Source organism: Nipponia nippon, unplaced genomic scaffold, assembly GCF_047370975.1.
Source record: "Nipponia nippon isolate SJK-2023a ecotype South Korea unplaced genomic scaffold, ASM4737097v1 scaffold_1, whole genome shotgun sequence".
Lineage (NCBI taxonomy): Eukaryota > Metazoa > Chordata > Aves > Pelecaniformes > Threskiornithidae > Nipponia > Nipponia nippon.
Window position 1 is genome coordinate 42,302,667 of NW_028262290.1, and position 20,736 is coordinate 42,323,402.

At 43.0% G+C, this 20,736-nt stretch overlaps 1 protein-coding gene across 7 annotated transcripts; it reads left to right on the top strand.

Annotated features, from left to right (window-relative positions):
• Positions 1–5,543: 5,543 nt before the first annotated feature.
• LOC104019746 (epidermal retinol dehydrogenase 2) lies at positions 5,544–18,989 on the top strand. 7 transcript variants are annotated; one of them, XM_087752907.1, is made up of 8 exons: positions 6,786–8,203; positions 8,308–8,464; positions 8,622–8,965; positions 14,335–14,466; positions 15,388–15,487; positions 16,754–16,898; positions 17,480–17,605; positions 18,105–18,989. In XM_087752907.1, the coding sequence occupies exons 3-8, from the start codon at positions 8,645–8,647 to the stop codon at positions 18,196–18,198; spliced, it is 918 nt and encodes a 305-aa protein (XP_087609033.1). In that variant the 5' UTR covers positions 6,786–8,203; positions 8,308–8,464; positions 8,622–8,644; the 3' UTR covers positions 18,199–18,989. The 7 variants fall into 7 exon arrangements, with proteins under 7 accessions (XP_087609005.1, XP_087609040.1, XP_087609058.1 ...); XM_087752879.1 differs by lacking the exons at positions 6,786–8,203; positions 8,308–8,464 and adding an exon at positions 5,544–5,689; XM_087752914.1 differs by lacking the exons at positions 6,786–8,203; positions 8,308–8,464 and adding an exon at positions 5,723–5,916.
• The last annotated feature ends 1,747 nt before the right edge of the window (positions 18,990–20,736 follow it).

Consider the following 20,736-nt stretch of genomic DNA (forward strand, 5'->3'; position numbering starts at 1 on the left):
TAGTGAACTCCTTATTTTGCTTTGCTTGTGTGCACGGCTTTTGCTTTACTTATTAAACTGTCTTTATCTCAGCCCATGAGTTTTCTCACTTTTACCCTTCCGATGCTCTCCCCCATCCCACCAAGGAGGAGTGAGCGAGCGGCTGTGTGGTGCTTTGTTGCCATCTGGGGTTAAACCACAATAAGAAGTTTCCTTTTTTTACAGTAGCTTACAGTGATACAAGTGTAGAATGAGGCTGAACACTCAGAGAATTAGTGGCCACATGGTAGTGCATTACAGTACGTTAAAAGTTCTGCACCTCACTGCCTCCGGACTATTTACCATCTAAAAAAAGACAAAAAGCAACAAACTTTGAAAAGAAGGAAAAGCAGAGAAATTAAATTAGGTCTGGCACAGAATCATTATTTCTTTGTTTTCTTCTCCGCCTATGATTTATCTCCACATGCAGCCCCTACCTACCTGCAAGGCTGCCCAACTTTCCATCAGGGCACAGATCTGCAAGCCCAGATGAGGTATTCATCACGGCCTCACCTGGAGTCTTCCATCCAGCACATGGAGGTTTAATTAGTTCTTTCGTGTGTTATACCCTGCTGTTTCCATCCCATGTTCTCCTCCAGTCCCTGCTTATTCCCATATTGGAACACACCCTCCCACCCACTGCTTTCATATACACTCAATTAATTAAAACCTTGCTAACTTTTCTTTCTGTTAGCTGGCCATCAGCCTTGCTGCCTCATTTCCCAAACATCACTACAGACCTCAGGTCTCTTTTACTAGTTTTGCTTCCCTGCTGTGTCTCTAATTTTTCCATGTCAGAAACCTTGCATTACTCTTATTAGGGAGAAATTTTTCCAAGTCCTAAATGGTAGGAAGCTGCCTCACTCTGTTTACTATTCAGTGAGGATCATATTATTATGAATTACCTTTTTTTTTTTCCCCCAACTTCTCCCTTTAAATCCATCCTGACAGCCTGTACACATCTGTATTCTAAATGATATTTTAGACCGAACTCCCCAAGTAACCACTCACAAATACATTTTTTTCCTAGAGGAAGGAGATAAATCCCTTGTGGGCCACTTCCTCCTGCAGTACAGGCAGGTTCTCTAGAAGCAGAGATACTATAAGGAATATATACCACAGGCGCATAGGGGAATGTGCAGACACAGTGAGCAAAGAGCTACATAGCCACAATATCTTTGCAGCTGACTATGGCAGGCTACCGATTATCTGTTTGTTGTGCCTGTGCATTTGCAAATAAAATCCTAGCAGAGGGATCAGAAAACACGATGCTGCTAGGCGAGGCCCTGATTTATAACACCGCTTGGACACATACTCAATATTTGAGCATATGCTTGAATACTTCTGTATCAGACTAGAATTACTCGCACCTTTTCTTTCATTCATCTCGCTGTTTTGAATAAAGTGGGTCAGCTCTGGGGGCAGACGAGAGCTCAGCCAATGCTGCTTGCTTACCTGAGCGAGCCCTCAGCTGCTACTCCCAGCAAGTTCATGCCAAAGCATGTTTGGGATCAACAGCCTGAACCTGAGCACCCAGAGGGGATCGGGGTGTGCCAATTCCATCCCCACTGCAGGGAGTTCAGTCAAGTTCAGCAGCCTTGGCAAATGTCACTTCAAAGAGGTGATGGTGCTGCTGTCATCTGCTTTTATACTGCAAGGTGTGGGGAGGTATCGGCAAGGCCAGATACCTATGCTGTACCCTCTTGTCCAGCACGACTCAAAGCTCTCAATAAAGTTGTTACCAGGTATTTGACATGTCCTCCTGGGAGGTGGAAAATCTGGTTTTAAGTCCTTCACACCATCATCGTCATAACCCTACTGTAACAGAGACTGGCACAAGTTTCCATGACTGAAGGGTGTACACCACTTCTACCATCAGCAAACACCAGTTACTCGTAAGAGCTGATGTAGCCACTTACATCCACAAGGAATAATTGGCATTAGAGGCCTAATACAACAGGCATTCCTGTCTGGGTAAAGAACATCATTTCAGACACATCCCTGTCTATAATGCCGCCTGTTGCCAAGGTTAGAGGCTTCTGCCCGTGCCACACTTTCACGTCCTGTGGGAGCTCCGATTAAGTTAGTCTTGTTTTGCAGGCTTTCAGTCCTGCTCCCACACAATCCTCTGCGCTGTGTGGCCAGACAGTAAATTGATCACAGAGCTGGCCCAGATGAAAAAGCAAACCCCAAATGTTTTCTTGCAGGGTTTTTCTCATCAGTTCTGACCAGGTTCACCACACTCCAGTCAAATGCTCAGGGAATGAAAGACAAAGTGTTAGGTCCTGACACCGACCATCGTACTGGAAACCCGGTAGCTTAACAGGCTGTGAACTCTGGGATCTGGGCATCCAATGGCTAAATCATGATGATACTTAGTGCCGGCATGTTCCTCTTCCGATGAGGATTTGTCCCTTTCTTAATTTGATTTGCAAGGGATAGAAGCACGCTATTCAGTGCACCGAGCTGCTGGTTATATTTACTGTGTGGGTAGTAAATACTTTGAACAGAAGATGTTAGTGCAGCACATCTCCCCTCCTCACCCTCACTAAACGGGACTTTGCATTCTTCCCAGGTGTCGTGAATGGGGCACCAGTGGGTAATAGTTTGTCACTTCTACGATTCCCGTATTTTCAGTCTCCTGACAGAGAGATCTAGAATTCAATAAATTCTTGTTAGAGGGTAAATCTGACTCAAAGGAAACGCATGTTGTAAATGAAAATTCAGAATGCAACTCAAGTCTTCCGCGTTCAGGATAATGATCCTTCCTTTTGACTGGAATCTCCTTTGCCCCAGCTGTTTTTCTTCTGCTGAAATAAGAAGAAAAATTCAATTTTGAAGAATTCTGGCTAAGTGGTGTTTGCCCTACTTCCTTCATAGGCAACATGGGAGACATTTGACTTCTATAAGCAAGGCACTATTTTTCAAACTAAGACCCGCTCCTCCCTGGGTAGTTGCAACATGTGACTAAAGACAAGTTTGTGTATGTTGCAATTGCAATGATGTACCTGCAACTGCTAAAGCAGTTGACGTTGCCACTGAAAATTTATTCAGATTCTGCAAGTTTCACAGCAGCCATACAGAATGAATCACAGTATACAGGCACCAGTGGTATCGCCTGGCCTTCCCTTCCTACCTCTTGCCAGCTAAAAGAAAGCAGAAAGATCAAACTGTTTACAAGCGTATTACACTATTCCGCTTCAGCAGCTGGAGTAGGTAGGGAGTCATTAATGCTTTAATATCAAAATATTTATCATATTTGGAGTGCTCTAATAGAAATTAAAAAAAAAAATGAGAGCGCTTTTACGAGAATATGGCTTCAACAGCAAGCCAGGCTGTTGGTTTTTATTATTCTAAAGTGCGGATGAGTATCCCGGTCACCATGCAGTTGCACTTACCCAGCTTAGACCAACCTTTACTCTCTACTATATAGCTACTTGGAGGCTAATTTTAGCCTTTCATCATACAGACAAGTAAACTCAAGACATTTAGTGAATTTTATTTCATCAGGTTTTATTCAGTGAGTTTATTACTTGCAGGAAATCTTTGTACAAGGTGGGGAAAGGAGCCAGGTCTCCCACCTTCTAGCCTCCAACTCCGATCATAAGGTCAATCTCAATGTTAAACGCTACTAATTTCCAAGTATTACTACAAAGCACATATTTTACTTAAACCTTTTTGAAAATTAAATGAATGGGTGTTTTTTACACTTCCTTGTTTTAAGCGAGACAGTGCAAACAATACAATCCACAAAACAAAAGCAGCAGCCAACCCCAAATTTCATTAGTGTCACTGTCTGGCAATCATCAGCCTCCAGGATTTACTGTATTAAAACAATAATACACTAACTCCCGCTAAAATATTCTAATCCAGCAGTTAATTTCTCTTCTGTGAGTAGCTCTTGAGGGCGCAGCAGTCAAGAGCCTAGACTCTGACCCAAAACTGCTTACCTGAAAGAAAAGACCTTTAGACCTCTTTCAACAGTACTTTAAATAGAACGTGCAGGGGAAGCAAGAGAAGTTAGTTATTTAAACAGCACAGCACCTTTCGAATGCCTTTTTGACAATGGGGAGCCATTTGTTCCAAGGCAAGCGAGGCAACCCGCGCCCTCAGCGGTATGTATCACAAGCATTCTCTCCAGCCTTTCTCCTTCAAAGTGTTTGTGCACAGGGAGTTCTCGAAATTTCTTTAGAGACTACTGGATCAAACAGCAGATTTTTAAAGCTACTTAAAGAAGCTTACATTATGAATTGCTGCTTCATATTCTTTATTATGCAGTATATTAAATCTAGTGTTTCATAAGCAAGTGTTCGCTTAATTCATCAGATGAAAATAACATTCAGAAAGTTGGGTTCTCTCCCTTCTACAGAAATGTAACAGCAACACAAACATACCCATCTGGAAAGGAGGCATATTAAGGATCTCAATACCAAGCAAATACCTTCAGTCACATTTTTCTGGTGGTACTAAGCATCCTCTCCTCATGTGGGCATTCTTTGAAGTTGTGAATATTTAGTGCTTTTCAATAGCAGAGTTCTGCTGCCCAAGGATGAATATAAGGTAAAAAACACCCTCCAAAGCAATGCGGATCTAAGGGAAGAAAGTATCTATAGCAGTAAATACAGAGCACTTCACTCTATTCTTTCATTTTCATTTCTGTCCTGTAACCTGACTACTGCTGTAACACATTTCGCAGGCTCAAGTCTTGTTCATTCCCTTGAATGGCCGCCACCCTGGAAGGGCCGTGTTCACCCCAGTGAAACCCCTTTGGTGCAGTGTGGCTTCAGGCGGGGTTTGGCCCTACAGGCCAGGCCATCCCTTCACATCCAACGTACCCTCAGGTGCAGGTCTCTTTACACAGAGCGACAACCACCCCAAATGTAGTGCCTTCTTCACAGGGGCTTCCCTAAACCCTACACGTCCCGAAGCTTCCCCAAACTTCCTCGGGAGCCAGAATGGGCGCCCGCTCTCCCCCAGGACCTCCAGCACCCGCACCCCTTCCCTGCTGCCCCCGCAGCCCACCTGGGCTGACTCCTGCATCAGCCCTACCGCACAGATCCAGACCAGCCGCACGGAGTCCATCGCCTCTCCAACAGAAGAGAGATGTTTTTCTCCCCTCACAAAAATCAAAAGCACGTAACAAATACTGCTTTTTTTCTTTTTTTTTTTTTGAAAAGCACACTAGGCAGGGGCGCGGGGGGAGCCGCCCCGGCAGCCCCCGCCCCACGAACTGCTCCCTCCTTAGCACCCGTTGGCCTACCCCCGGCCTCAGCGAGGCCCTAAGTGGGGCGAGGCCCCCACCGGCCCCCCGGGCCGCAGCTCTCCTTCCCAGGGGCGGCCCCGCAGCTCCCTGCCGCCTGCCCGGGCGGGGCGAGGCCGGGCCGGGCGCGGAGGGCAGCCCCCCCGCCCAGCTGGAGCTCATCCCGCCGAGCGGCGGCCCCGGGCGAAGCGCGGGGGACCCGGCCCGGCTTCCTGCCGCCGCGGAGCGCGGAGCCCTTCCGCCCCGCCCCCGGGCATCCGGTCAGCCCTGCGGCGGGGCGGGCTGCCGGCATAAAGGCCGGGCCGGGCCGCGCCGCGCCAGTCTGCCGCGCTGCCCGCTCCCCTCGGCCCCGGAGCCGCCGCGCCAGGCAGGCGGAGGTGGCCTCTCTGTCCTTCAGCCTGGCGGGCGGAGGTACCCGGGGCGGCCCGGCGGCGGGCTGGGCTGGGCTGGGCTGGGCTGGGCTGGGCGTGCGCTGGGGGACGGGACGGCGGCGCGGCCGCTCGGCGGGGGCAGCCGCGCTTCCTGCCGGCGCCGGGCGCCTCCTCTGGCCCCGGCGAGGGCAGGTCCTGCTTCGGGGGGCTGCGGCGGGCCTGAGCGGGGGCGGTGAGCTGGTCACCGCCGCTGGAAGCTGCTCGTGGGTTTGTTTCGGTTTTTGTTAATGACGCTAATGGGGTTAGCGGACGAGGTGCTGCACGTGAGAGTAAGGCAGCCCGGCGCCTGCCCGGCGGTGAGGAAGGTGTTGCTGTGCCTCGGACCTTGGACTGTCTCGGCTGCAGGACCACAGTGGTTTTCGGGAGTCGCAGCCTTCCAGATGCAGCGAGCAAATTCGTGCCTGCCAGCCTCTGCTCGGGTGATGGCGTGACCAGCCTGCGATTCCTTTGGCTAGCAGAGGTGTTTTGCAGCTCAGATGCCAGCCTCCGTTGTGTCCTTGTGTTTCGTGAGCACTGGCAGTCTGCAAGAGCCGCTCGGTGGCGAGCGTTAGCGCACGTACCAAGCCTGGGCTGGCAAAGTTGTGTGCACTTGGAAAGAAATCTGTCTGATAAGCCGTTGTGAAGCCTTCGATGCTTCACGGCAATATTAAAGCCCCCCAGACTTACGTCCGTGTGGATGCAGGCGTATGAAAAAACAACGCGTGGCATCAGAAGGGATCTGAGATCTTGTGTGTGCTAAAGGTTGCGTGGCATCAGAAGGGATCTGAGATCTTGTGTGTGCTAAACGTTAATTCACAGGCTAATTCACCTGTGAGTAGATCCCTGCTCGCTTTAGCCGAGGAGCCAAAATCGGCCAAGTGCGTTGGCTAATTTAATTGTCCGTATGGATATGCTTGGTTACAGTAGCTGGTGTAATTAGCAGTACTAATGCAGTGAGCCAGCGAGAATGGAGGATGCTTGGCCTGGTCAGAGCTGGGTGAGGCGAGAGATGTGCCGGTGGAAATTAAGCGTCCCAGTGAAGGATGCGGAGCTGATGTTCTAACAGAAAGTCTCCTGCGGTCTGTATGCCTAAAATAGTGCTACTTCTTTAAGAGAAAGTCAGTGCTTCTCTAAGATGTAATGTGCCTCTGCCCTACGCAGGCTGAATACATGATTACTTTACTTAACAAATTACTGACCCAAGTTCTAAACTGGCTTTAGGCTAAATTGTGTATTATACTTAGAAGGCAATTGCCTCACTTGATTTTTTCCAGAGGGATTAACTGTAGTATCCTTATCTCCTCCAGAGGCATCAATCTCCTGTCATGCAAATGGACAATGTTGCATTAAGTGCATTATGTTAGTGTAATCAAGTTAAATTCAGCAACTGCATTTGTTCTAAATATTTTTTGCTTCTGGTTTAGACCCAGCAAAGAGCTTGTGTTTCCAAAAACCTGCTGGTTTTTTTGATGTACATGAAATCTAATAACACTTTCCTGTATAACTCTGGTTTTGCTTATATCTGTAGTAGCTTTATAGCTATGAGAGCCTGCTACAGGGGATATCAATATTGGCTCTAGAAGAACGTTCCTGTGCTGTTTTGATATTTCCTCTATTTCTTACTGGTGTTGCTGCCTTTCATCTGTGCTAAACCTCTGCATACCTTTTGTGCCATTTTAAAGGGAACAAAGAACAGCAAACATTCACCCTATGACTCTTCTTCAGAAAGAAGAACTTGTTTCCCTACCTGCTATGTTTTTGACAAATGTTTTTCTGTTATCGGAATAGTTTCAAGATGTTCTAATGTTTCTGCCAGAGAACTTTCTGAAATAACTTGCTCTGGTCTAGCAGTGGCCTCTTCCTTTTCAGGGCTGGCCTTGTTTCCCATGTACAAAACCGGAGACTCATGATAACACGTGTATGTCCGCATGCTGAATTTCACGAACTTTGCTCAGAGTAGCAGAGATCTAAGTAACTTATCTTTTGGCACTTGTCAAACACTATTACCTCTACACATAGATAGCAATGTTAACTAAGAGATGTGATCAAACTGGGCATGTAGTGCTAAAGGTTGAAGTGTAAGCTTTGAATGGAGATGAAAGCAGCTGTGAAGTTAAATGCATACCTGAGATGGTAAGATTCAAGCTCATGACATTTGCTTAATGCAGGGAGGTGAAGAGAAGAAAGTCAACAGCTTTGCAATGCATTCCTAAACAAAACAGTCTGTTCAACTGCAAAAGCAGGCTCTCCTTAATAATGGTAGTACTGGTAGTTGAAAAGCTACTAGTGACAGCCAGTAATTTACCTGGTGCGTTTTGGAGATTTATAAGCATAATGTATTCTGAAGCTCCCTATGCTGGCAGTTTTTCAGCAGGGTTGAGACTGTGACTTGGTCTGCACGTGATTTCTTGATGACAAGGAGTGCCTACAAAGCAAAAAAGTCGTAGTCCTGAAAGGAGAATTTTTCCTGACCTGAAGTACTAGCTTGTGAGCACTAAAGTTGTTTGATCAAGCCGTAAGTTCTGATTTGTAATTGCCATGCATTTCTGCCTAAGATGCTCTAGGGGCAGCCGTCACTTTTTTGATTGTAGTTTTTGAGTCCCCGTTCTGTCCGAGCAGAGATGGAAACCCCTGACGTGAGGAATTTCTAAAGCAGATGAGGGCAGGTGTTTCCTGCCTGTGCCAAATGCTCACAGTTGTGTGCTGCGTTCTGCAGAAAAGTAGGAGCAACTTGGAGATGATACAGAAACAGGACAAATGGCTCAGGTGTGCAGATGTAAGCCTATATATTTTTTTTTTCAAACAACACTCAGAAGCAGGCTGGAGAAAATATTTAGAATGGATCTGAAAATGGTTTTCAGTCTTGAAATATCGATGCTTGCGTTTTCTCTCTTTATGGTTTGTTCTATCTGGAAAACATTTTCTTTTATCAGGTATCTGAAGAAAGAGCCTCAAGATGAACTTCTTCCTGGAAACATTCAAAGTCATTGGACTTCTTGTTTATTACTTGCTGGAGTCGCTAGTGTTCTTGGTTGTGCCTAGACGGAAGAAGAATGTTAGTGGTGAAATAGTATTAATAACAGGAGCCGGAGGTGGCATTGGAAGACTCTTATCTTTGAAGTTTGCCAGCCTTGGAGCCACAGTAGTTCTCTGGGACATTAATCAAGAGGGGCTCAAGGAGACGGGTAGACTGGCCAAAGAAAATGGAGCAATGAGAGTGCACTGTTACATCTGTGACTGTAGCAAAAGGCAGGACGTCTACAGAGTAGCTGATCAGGTAAAGTATCGTATTTGTGGCTTTGACACTAAGATTCTAAGATGAATGCATGCACGTGTGTATGATGTGTGATAGGTTTTAGTGACTTGAAAGCAAGAGATTAAAGTTAATTCATTCAGAATGTATTGCGCATGCTACCTATTTTAAGAATACTGGTTTTTTAGAGTTGACTTGTTTACTTCTGTTCATTTAAAAATAAAGAGTTGGTTCTCTTAGTAGCTAATTCCAACTGGATGGCTTCTTTTTCATTCGGTTACTGAGCAAGCACTTACTGGTGAAGTGCAGAAAATCAATTTATTGAAGCTAAAGCACTATTTCAAGTTCTGGCAGCCTTTTACCAAAAGTAAACCTTAAAGACCATACATTGTAAAAAGGATTAACTGCTTAGGAAATTTTCAAATAATTCCATGGCTGTGAATAGATTTTTGCAGACTTGCTTTATCAGAATTAATAACTGCATCTTGAAGTTTTAAATATTTCTTATTTTCCTTTCTGAAGAGCTTTGTAAATATAGCATGTGGTTAGATATTTTGGGCAGACTAGTAGAATTGCCAAAAGCTAAAATTGCTTAACAGTTTCCATTATAACAACCTGTTCTCATTTGCTTAAAATGTTGCTAGACTTAACTGTTGGACTAGAAAGTTTCCACAGTGAGTGTTTGCCTGAGGGTGAATTCCTAAAAAAAAAAAAAAAAAAAAATTCAGCTGTCTTCAGGAACATCTGTTGGCTGAAATAACATTCGTCTTTGGGTGCTGTTTAAGAACCTCTAGGCTTCTGCATTTTTCTCTCTGTGCAAAAATGACTAGAACAAACTTTCTGATAAGTGAAGCTTGTGCATGAGTTGCAGCTTGTTAGAGGCTGGTACTATTGGTTTTGTATTCTGGTGATGCTGATCACCCTTGGTCACCCTTACAGCTCTGTTATGCCAGCTGAGTTGCACATCTATTGTCCCTGCAGAGCAGTTGCACGTATCTCACTGCAGGCCTGTAACTGTGCTTCCCACTGAACTGGGAGGAGTGGAGGAGGAGGGCATATCGTAGTGTGAAGGACACTTGGAATGAAGAAGATGGAAACTAACCTTCAGTTTTGAGGACTCAAGGGCTGGCACTTCAGTCTCATGGCGAAAAGCAGTAGCAGAGCCTTTCTGGCCAAATATAAAAAGGAGAAGAGGGTGTAGATATATGTGTGTGGCACGGGTTAGGGATGATAAAAACAGAGGTAGATGGGAGTGAAGAAGTGGTAAGGAAGTGGTAAGAGGGTCTTGGTGCATGATTCCTCGCTTATAATCTTCTGTCAGCAGTTGACTAACAGCTGATCCACTAATAATTCTCCTGCTGATTCACGTAGAAGAAAATACCTTACTACTGTTATTTCAGAAGTGTCATGTCCTGCTGACAACTGATGTAGAACCATGCTGACAACTTCCCGTCTTATTAGTGACAAAAAGACTTCAGTATTAGTTAGTGCTTGGTGCCACTGTTTACTTGATGCAGTGTAGTAGACTTTGGCTCATAGTGTGCAGTGTCAGCCTTTGCAAGATGAGGCAGCACGGTTCCAGGTTTTGTTCCCCCCCCTCCCCCCAGTGATTCAGCTTCACACAATGACCTGGAGTTTCACAAGACTATAGTGAACTAAATTCATGTAGGCAGGGCAGGGTACGGTTGAAAACTTTGTGCCCAGTAAAGCAATGTCAAAGCCAAAATGACATGTATGTGAACCTTAAATACCTGCTTCTGGTACTTCATCAGCCACACAGAGACTAGGTAAAAGTCCCTTCAGTAGGAAGAAAACTAAAAAGCTCTGCACATGTGGTGTCCTTGTTCCTTTCCAGTACCAACAGGATGAAGGACAACTTTTGGCTATCAAAAGTTATAGCTTAAAATTTATTTCTAATGTCCCTGTTCCAGAAGTACCCAACCCCAAAAGGAATGTGGCCTTCTCCGACCTACCCTGAGTTCAGCTAAACTTCAAGTCTAGGGCTTTGAAAGCGGGAAGTAACTGTATGGTTTTTGAACCTCATACATGTGAGGAAACAGAAGCCTTTTCCTCATTATCATGTTGTGAAGTTGCATCTGGGCTCACATTTACTTCCAGGATCTCTGGCATGCTACTTCTTTTACTTATCCACTGTTTTTTTTCTTGCTTGTTAGACAAGATGACAGTTTGCAGCCAGTTTTCCACTTTTCTGAGAATCCCTTTTCCTGTGCAGAGGACCAACGGTAGAAGCACTGATGGTATTTCATGCTGCCTATAAAACATTCAGTGTTTTCTTCCACCTCTTGTAGGCAGTTATGGAGGGGTTTGTGGTTCTTAGAGTAGACGCTTTGAGATGCTGTTTGGGAATCGTGGGAATTGCTCGCTATTGAACTTCAATACAAAAGCATAAATATAAATGGAGAAACAAACAGGAAATAGTTTGGAATAAACGTACCTGAAAAAGATGCTTAACCAGATCAGCTGTTTGCATAATGCTTGCCTTACTTAGGCCTAAAACAAACACCTGGAACATACTTTTCTGCACTGCACAAATGGAGAGGTTTAGAGCTCTGGAAAGTTGACATGGAAAGTTGACATTATTTCCCCCCTCCCCTAGTAGCTAGGGAAAAGGCTCAGTAAAGGTCTTCTGTACTTGGCCTCAAAGCGGAGTGTGGAAGTCTGGGCTGAGTGTCTTGGCCTTGTCATGCACAGGGTAGAGCTGAGAGGAGAAGGGAATTAAAACAGCCGATTTACTGAGGAAAGAGCTGCCACATCTAGTTAGTAGGGAAGCAGCATGAACAGAGGTGTTGTAAAGCTGGAATTATTTGTCTGGGTTGCAAGAAGGCACTCGAATCTGCTTTGAATTCCATCCAAAGTGTGAAAATATTTTGGAAGACTGAGTGGAGACAGGTGGTTAAGGAAGAGGGTGTTCAGGTTTTCGCCACTAGTTAGAAATAGGATGATCAAGGTTCTGTTCTTATTTCTCTTCTCTCATCTAACCTGAATGCCCCAGTCACCAAGTTATAAACTGCATGTACCACATCCCCCACCTCTGTCCGTCTTTTGTTTGCACAAAAGAAGCATGACCACTTATTCAGGTATGTGTTACTTGCCCCAAAGGGTAGATTTGGGGTACTGGTCCAGGCTTCCAGAATTGCTAGATCATCTGCCATGAGGCAGTATTAAAGCATCATTTACTAGTGATTACATTTATGTTTCTGAATGCATACTATTTTTAACTTATGATGAGGGGTACATACTCAGGTTGGTGACTAGAACAACTTGTCTAAGGCTGCCTGTGGAGATCATGTGGTGCTGTTTCAGAAATATTTAAATTGTTACATGACAACTTTTTGAGAGGGGAACAGACAAACAAGAATGTGTGAGCGATGACTGAGGTGGAAAGGGGCTCTGGCTGATGAATTTATTTTAAAAGCTGTTCTGTATAATCCTACCAAGGCTGCTTTCTGCTTTTTAAACCCTTACTTAGTTGACAAACATGGACAAGATTGGAACAAGTTTAAGGAAGATGAACTTAAGCTAGAATAAAGGATAGGTGGTAAATTATCCTTTGATTCTTTACTGTTATACAGGCTAGCCTACCTGGTCTGCTTGTGCTTTCTTCAGTCACTGTAGGCACCTAGAAAAGGAAACGCCGTTAAGAAATGAGGTTCTGTGATCTGCAACTGTATGGCAAGATAGCATAAAAACAACATGGTTTCCCAAAGCTACTGATCAGCACGTATTTAGTACTTGATCTGGAAATCACAAGTTAAACAACATGTAGAGTACTCATTTCCTTTTTCCCAGATAGCTCAGATTAATGAACTGTGTTTCAAATACGGCATTAAATATTTTCATTCTCCTTTTGAGAGCTGGCACCATATCTTGATATCAGCTGGCCTATAGTTGTTCTCTCAAGTGAGTCTGTTCATAAAAGTTCTCAGTCTGGAGCTAAATGGGAACTATACTTCCTCTTACTGAACTAAATGTGTAGATATTATTCTTTAGCCAACTTACTGTTCTGGGAACCATCTTATAAGGATCCTGGTACGGTGTTAGAATTGAAGCAAATACACTGGAAACAAGCTTATGCACCGTGAGCCCCAGAAACTCATAAGGCTTTTGCCTTCTGTGAACGCACATCTCCTAAAATCTTCCTTTATTCAGAACCCTACAGCTTTTGTTTAATTTTCATAACAAAATACTATGCTTCCTGCAGTTTTCTTATTTCTTGCGTTGTCCTGAGAGCTAATATCGGTGGAGACATGGTGTTCTTTCAGGCTGTCTTCATGAGAAATAAACTTGTAAAAAAACAAACAAACAAACAAAACCCCGAAACTTTTTGTTTGGTAAGATAAGCTCTTAAGTTCCTGGCCTGTAAAGTTGCTTGAAGTAGTCAAGATATGTGAATAAATAAAAAGGTTGTAAGCAGAAAATTAGTTTTATAGGTGGTCTTTCTCATGGCCCATGCATATGAGGAATACTTCTTAGCAAAAGTGACCATTTGCCCATTCTAATTCCAACACGCTGAGGGCAGAAATCTCCATCTGCTCCCCTAGAAAGCTGTAGGGCTAGCAAAAAACTACTACGTAATACATGTCACTGTAACAATCACAGTCAGGAGAAGTGGAAGGTGGAAAACAGCATAAAGGATCTTGAAATATGTGAAATATTAATATGCTACTAAGTAACTGATGCCCTGCACAGTGGGAGAGATGAGTCCCTGGACTGTTGGGACGCAGGCAATTAACACTACCAACAGGGTATTCAATTTTCCTTCTGCTCATCAAAAGACTCAAGTACTGTGCAAGCTGGCTTCAGCCTGCAAGTCATACGGCAGCACTGCTTCTGTGCTCAAGTTGCTCTGTGGAAAACACAGGAGGATTTGAAGATAATGCAGGGAACCTCACAGGTGAAAGTTTGGATATTGCAGCCCTCACGCAGATTTGATGTACCTGAGTCTGGTGAACTTGCCTGAGGATCAATGTACTGTGCCTCACCACATGGCATAGAAATGGCCCTACAAACAGAATGGCTCATTAGTTTTAAGATGTTTTTACTGTAGCAAAAATGCTTGTTGTGTTAGTTAAGCTCTCTGCAATAGAGACTTGTTTGGAACAGTTGCAGCAAGAACCAGAGGCGCTGAAAGCAGAAGCCCGCGTGGAGCTGTTGGGCTCCACACCTCCAAAGAAAGTCCAGTTGTAAACTCGGCTCTAAAAAGGCATCGGGTGAGAACGTGCAAGAAGCTGAGGTGTTTGGGTCCATAACAAGCATAATAACTTCGACTTAGTTGAAATGTGCAATATTTCTATTTCTTATGTTTTCATACGTAAAACTTGGAAAGCATGTTCTGTATTTATTGCATAATATCTTGAGGCTTTTTGTTTTAGGTTAAAAAAGAAGTTGGTGACGTTAACATCCTAGTCAACAATGCTGGTATTGTAACTGGGAAGAGGTTTATTGATTGTCCAGATTCACTTGTGGAAAAAACCATGGAAGTGAACATAATGGCACACTTCTGGGTAATACCTGTACTTTGCATATACATACTAAAACATCCTTTAAACATGTTTTCAGTGTTAATTTTTGCCTTTTGGAATTGAGGAAAATACGCAAGGATATATAGGTCCTTGTAAGTTCAGTCAGAAATGATACAAGAAACTACTTTCTATGCCTGGGAGTCTGTAAAACAAAAAAAGGGTGCAAGAATGGATCCTTTGGGAACTTCTGGGGTAGGTAGGTGGAAGCAAAACTGCTTCGTGTTTAGAAATGCTCTTAAGAACTGGAGTTTGCCATCTGCTAATTCTGAAGCTAGTCATATGTTTATAATCCCTGAATATTAATTGACATGAAGCAGGCCCAGCCTAAAAGTTGCTGCTCTAGTAACAGAGAATTGTTCAGTTCTGCTAGTGTTCTAGATGCTTTGTGGTTATGATAGTTTCAGTAAGAAAGATCTATATGGTGTTCCTATCATAAAGACTTGCAAAGGGGATATTAAAACATGCTTCAGTTTCTTCATAAATAAATTTAATCACAAAGATTAATTTAATAGAAGGAAGACATGAAATTCAAATTTTTGCCATTTTACAAAATTTGCAGTGAACACTTAATTCTCATTTGAAACATTGCAGTGCTGAGCTTTAGGCTGAAAGAAGCTTAACAACGACCTGAAGCTGTATCTTTAGCTTTCAGCAAGTTAGCATCTGCCTTTGGTGTTGAGGAGAAAGTGGTGCTGGTGGGGCCTGGAATGTCCCAGCTTCGTAGCTGAAGGCTAGAGTTCAAAGAACAACCTCTTCCCCCCACCACCACCCCTTCCATAGTGGAAGGAGGGGAAGTTTATTTAAACTGTAGGGAGAATTTCTTTGAAAACACCACCTTCAAAATATTATAGCATGTAGCTTGCTTAGTAAAATGTTTCATTGCAACTCTGGCTTACATTGCAGACTTACAAAGCCTTTCTCCCAGCAATGATTGCCTCTAACCATGGGCACGTGGTTAGTATTGCAAGCGCAGCAGGACTGATTGGAGTCAATCATCTTTCAGGTAGTGTATTAAAGCTAACGTTCATTTAGACAACTAGTTTGATTTAAACTCTGCAATCACTACTCATGAAAAAAATCCTAATTTTGAGTTTCCGCGTCTTTGCTTATAGGTAAAACAAATGGTCATACTTTCAAAGCAGCTGACTGTAAATAGACCATTCCTTTCAAAAGAGTTTTCCAGATGCTCAGCAGTGCTGTGAAACAGGTTTTTCTGCCAAGGCAGTTAGGATCTAGGAGCCTTATAGAACTTTGGAAACTGAGAACTTCAATGTTGTTAAAGTTAATCTGCAGGTATTTGGTGGGGAAGAGGCCACTTGTTTGTTTTTTGTTTGTTTGGGTTTTGTTTGTTTTGCCCAAGCACGTTCTCAAGCTAAGCAGAGTCCTGAACAGGTTTCCCTAACTCAAACTACTACTAAAATCCAGATGTGGTACAGAGGCAGAGGTGCGATATCTCCTTTTGCATTATCTGTCTCAGACATTCATTCGAGAGGACCCATGCAGTAATGGAAAGAAAGTGTTGAGATTAGGGCAAACTCAGAAGACATTTCTGGAAAACGTATGCAAAGGGGGAGGAAAATGAAATAAGGTGACATAGCAGTAAAAGAAATCTAGCTTTAAGGCAGTGATAATAAAGACAAATTGAGTTTCAAGTTGAAACCACATTAGAGAGTCTTGAAAGCTTGAGTTTTATGCATCAGAAGCCAGGGCATGGATTGAAAGGTTAAGGTCTGGTGTGAAAAGATAACTTAATTTGCTGTTGTTTAGTAGAGGGTGGAAAGGTGACAGCAGGGATGTGATGAGAAACCCTCTGTCTGCTTGTCTAGAATAACAGTTAGGAGAGGGAATGTAAAGGAGTGAATCACATCAAAGGCAAATTTTATTAGTAACGTAATTCTGAAAACAGTTCCTACTGTGTTCTAAAGTATTTTATTATCAGACAGTAATTTCCTGCAGGTACTACGTATATATCATTTCTATACTATAGTGCTGCTGTAGTATACTGTAAAAAAACAAACAAACAACACCCACCCACCCCCCCAAAAAAAAGAAACAACAACCCCCCCCCCAAAACAAAACACAAAAAAACCCAAACAACTGTGGCTAGTTAGTTTACTTGCTAGACCATAGTTTTGTCCCTGTTCTCTGTCAAAAACTGTTACCGCTCTGATGTACATGTTCAGTGGTAGGACTCACTGAACCTATTTAGTAAAGTTCAATTAGTAAATTAAAATGTTTAACTGCAATGAATGTTTTATTTATTTTACAGATTACTGTGCAAGTAAATTTGCAGCAGTTGGTTTTGCAGAGTCCATTGATTTCGAGATGAGAGATCTGGGAAAGACTGGTGTTAAAACCACAACTGTGTGTCCTTACTTCATAAACACAGGAATGTTTGATGGCTGTAGAACCAAGTGAGTAAACTCCTGTGGGGTTTTTATGCTAAATGTGTAATTTGCATGCTACATGCTCCTATTCCCTTTATGAAAATAATATGCTAGGCTTTTCTCTGCTTGTGTTATTTTTAGGGCCTCAGATGGGTGTTAACAGTGCTATCCAGTGACTGGGCGACCCAAATGGCAAAGCCCTCGGGACTTTACTATTCATTTAAGCTGAAACGTGAAATGTAATTGGTGTCCTTTCCTTTGCAGAAGCCAAATGCTCTGGTTGTCCTCTCTGGTTTCTAAACCACCATTCACCTCCTGAATCAGTGGCTTAGCTTTGCTCAGTATGCTTATATAATGACAAATTTAGGAGCTGAATAAAAGCCTAGCGTGTCTCAATATGAGGGCTATGTGGATTTGTCTTATGAGAGATCATACAAAGGGAAAATAACAATGGCCACTCACTCTCTAACATAATGAAGGTTCTGTTGTTCACAAGATCTGTGGTATTTATTTCTTCTTTTAGTTGAATAACTGCAAAATGGAAACTTACTTTGAGTAAAATGTGAATGCAAAGCAATTTGTATTATAGTGAGAAATGTCTTCTCCAGATGGCCAAGACTGCTTCCTGCTCTGGAGCCAGAGTATGTGGCTGAGAAGATAATGACCGCTATTCGGCGGGACCAAGAAATATTGCTGCTACCACGCAGTCTTTACTTTCTTTTTGCTGTGAAGAGGTAAGTTCTGCCTTTCCTTTTCTTCCTCTCTCTCTTTTCTGGTCAGGGATGTTTCAGCTATGTTTTTGACTAAAAGTGCAAATCAGGCTTCTACTTGTTGGTGTGAATTTTTCATTGTTCTGCACATTTCTGGAGTTAGTTTTTTTGTTTCTAGGAGTTCAGTTTACCCTTGGACCACAGAACAATGACAGAAATGTCTAACTGTGACTTGCTGACTCACTGGGGTGCAGTTTTACTGTGGCTGCTCCTCAGTAACTGCAAATATGGTGTCTTGCCCCAGCATTAAGGCACTTCCGACTGTTGCAAGCCAGGTTGGGAAATTGATCTGTCTAATAACTCAGGCTGCCAAATGAGTGTAATGGAGAGGATCAGTGGTACTATATTCTAGAGAGTATACTGTCTTTGCCGTTATTAGCCAGGTAAATGTGATAAAACTGCACAACTCTTCTGATGTCTGTTTTGTTTTTTTTTCCTCTTCTTCAACTCCCCTGCCTTACAGTATCCTGCCAGTGAAAGTAGGTGTTCTCTTTGCGGACTATTTTGGAATCCCCCACGTTATGGATACCTTCAAAGGTCGAGCAAAGAAGGACTGAAAAAGTGCAAAATTCAGAGACCAGCAACTCTAAAGTGGACCTTGTTAAAGGTGGTGGTGGTAAAGGTCTGCTTCTCTAGCAGCTGTGAACTTAAGGTGCCTCACTTCTCGTTAGTAACAATTTTTAAGGAAATTGCTTTTTAATTGGCTCTTAATTAACAGCTTTCACTCAAACTGTTTTTTTAATCCAGTGAACTGTTTTCTTTTCACCTCATTATGGAAATACATTAATTGAAATTAGTTCCTTTGATTATGTCTGTTAGAATGCCTTAAATACGATCCTGCATTACAAACTAATAATTGGCAGCTTTTGGGGGAGAAAGGACCAAGAAACCACATGTATTTGTCAGGGAGCCAGGAAAGCCTCTAGTGCACCTGACTTCTTGCTGCCATTCACTGAACCATGAGGAGGAGCTGTACTGCTGGTGCCATTCCCATTCCCTGGTAAGCTGAGGAATTCAAGAGTTTCCTGAAACAACAGATTTGAATTTATACAAAGGGAAGTTTTGTGAAATGAAAATATGTGCTGTGTTGGTGCAAAACCAATGAAATATATTAATTTTTGGAGGTGGTGATTTCAGGACTCGCAGATGACTGAGTGTTGGGGTGGGGAGGTGGAAGGATGTAAATTATGTATTTGTGCTGCTAATCTACTTTTTTGTCTATTTTAAAAGCTAATACTATGACTACAACTATGTAGTAGAAGTCTTGTATCTTCTAAGTGCAATATTTTAAGAACGATGTTAAATTTTCATCTCCTAAGCAGAATAAACTTGTAGTTATAAAGTGTAAGACTGCCAGTCTAGGTGGGCTATCAAACATCTTGCTAAGTAAGACAATGAGATGCTAAAAGCAAAGGTATTACATTGTATAATCAGGGTTTCTCTTGGGATTGTGTCAGAAAGGAATGATGCTGATAGAACTGGAGCGAATGGGGTCATTGCAACTATAGCTTGAGTAACAGCACTGTTCTGCTTCTCTGAATTGGGCAGCAGGTTGCCTTGTGCCTACAGAGACTTGTTTTGCCTCTTAGGACTATCCATTTATTTTGGACACATGCTGCGGAGGCCTTGCCCTCTTTGACAGTGGCTGCTTAGAAAACTGAAAGCCTTCTTTGCTTTTTGCAAATCCAAAACAAGAAAAAGGAAGATTATACCTTAAACGTATGTCGTTTATGCACATGCTGGCTAAGCTCACCTCATGTCACAGTGCTCTACTGGTAATTGGTAACACCTGCAAACTAAGACTAAAATGATTTAGCATGCAATTAATTGAAGGACAGTATGGAGAAAAGGGTGATTTTTTTTTTAATGCATTGGTTTTTTCCCATGATGGCCTAGAAACTACCCTTGTCTATACAATTAGTGAGCTTTACCAGCAGAGAAAGGTTTACATAGAACTACTTTACTACTGATGAGCAAGAAAAACTGACTAAAAAAAGCGTGTCAAAAATATCCTTACCTTTATGATGGATTGATGAGAGTTAGAATTCAGACTGATGAAGAAAAGATTTGTCTTACTGTCCTTTCAGATCTGCAGCTTGTCTACCTCAGAAATTCTGCTCATTTCACAGTACGCTTCAGGAAATGAAAGTTACTGATTAAAAAACAGATATTCCCTAAATGCCTATATGTACATTGCACTGTTCACAAAGTCAGCCACTAATAACTGTGTGGTATAGCTGTGTCTTGCAGACTCCTCACCTTTTTATACTAACAGAGCACATTTTTCCTACTAACTATGAGATACTAGGTGTGCAGGATTCTGGAGCAAAGGAGGAGAGATGTGGATTATACATATGAACAGTATGTATCAAACTCCAGCTCTTGCGAGAGCAAGTAGCTTTTCATTCTTAGTGTCTCTGCAAACATGCTCTGCTGAGGGAAATTGAAAGCAATGAGTCGGGCTGTGGGATTTGTTGATTTGCAGCAAGTTCAGGTTTGTCACACCACTAGAAGGATCTTACCTGATAATCTGTGCCAGAGAAGTACATCTCCAGTTGGGATTTTACTGCTTCACAGAATCATTGAGCTCGGAGAGGACCTCTACTCAGAGCAAGATCAGTTAGAGCAGGTTGCCCAGTACTGTGTCCAGTCAAGTTCTGAATATCTCTAAGGCTGAGACTCTACAGGCTCTCTGAGCAACCTGTTCCAGTGTTTGTTCACACTCAGTTTAAAACCAAATAAATGAAAATTATGTTTAAATTGAATGTACTTTTTTCCAATTTGTGTCTACTGCCTCTTGTCCTTTCAGTGGATACCACTAAGAGTCTGGCTCTGTTTTTACACCTTCCCATCAGGTGCTTATGCACAGTGAGCCTGAGCCTTTTTTTTCTCTAGACTGAGCAGTCCCAGCTCTCTCAACCTCTCCTTGTATGACAGGTGCTCCAATACCTTAATTGTCTTTGCAGCCCTTCACTGGACTCCCTCCAGTATGTTCATATCATTTAGAGACCCAAGTTCTCTAGTAGGTTGAGTGTGCATAATCTGTCATACAGAGCTTCACTAAAAATCTCTGCTAGCTAGCTGTCCTGGTAGGA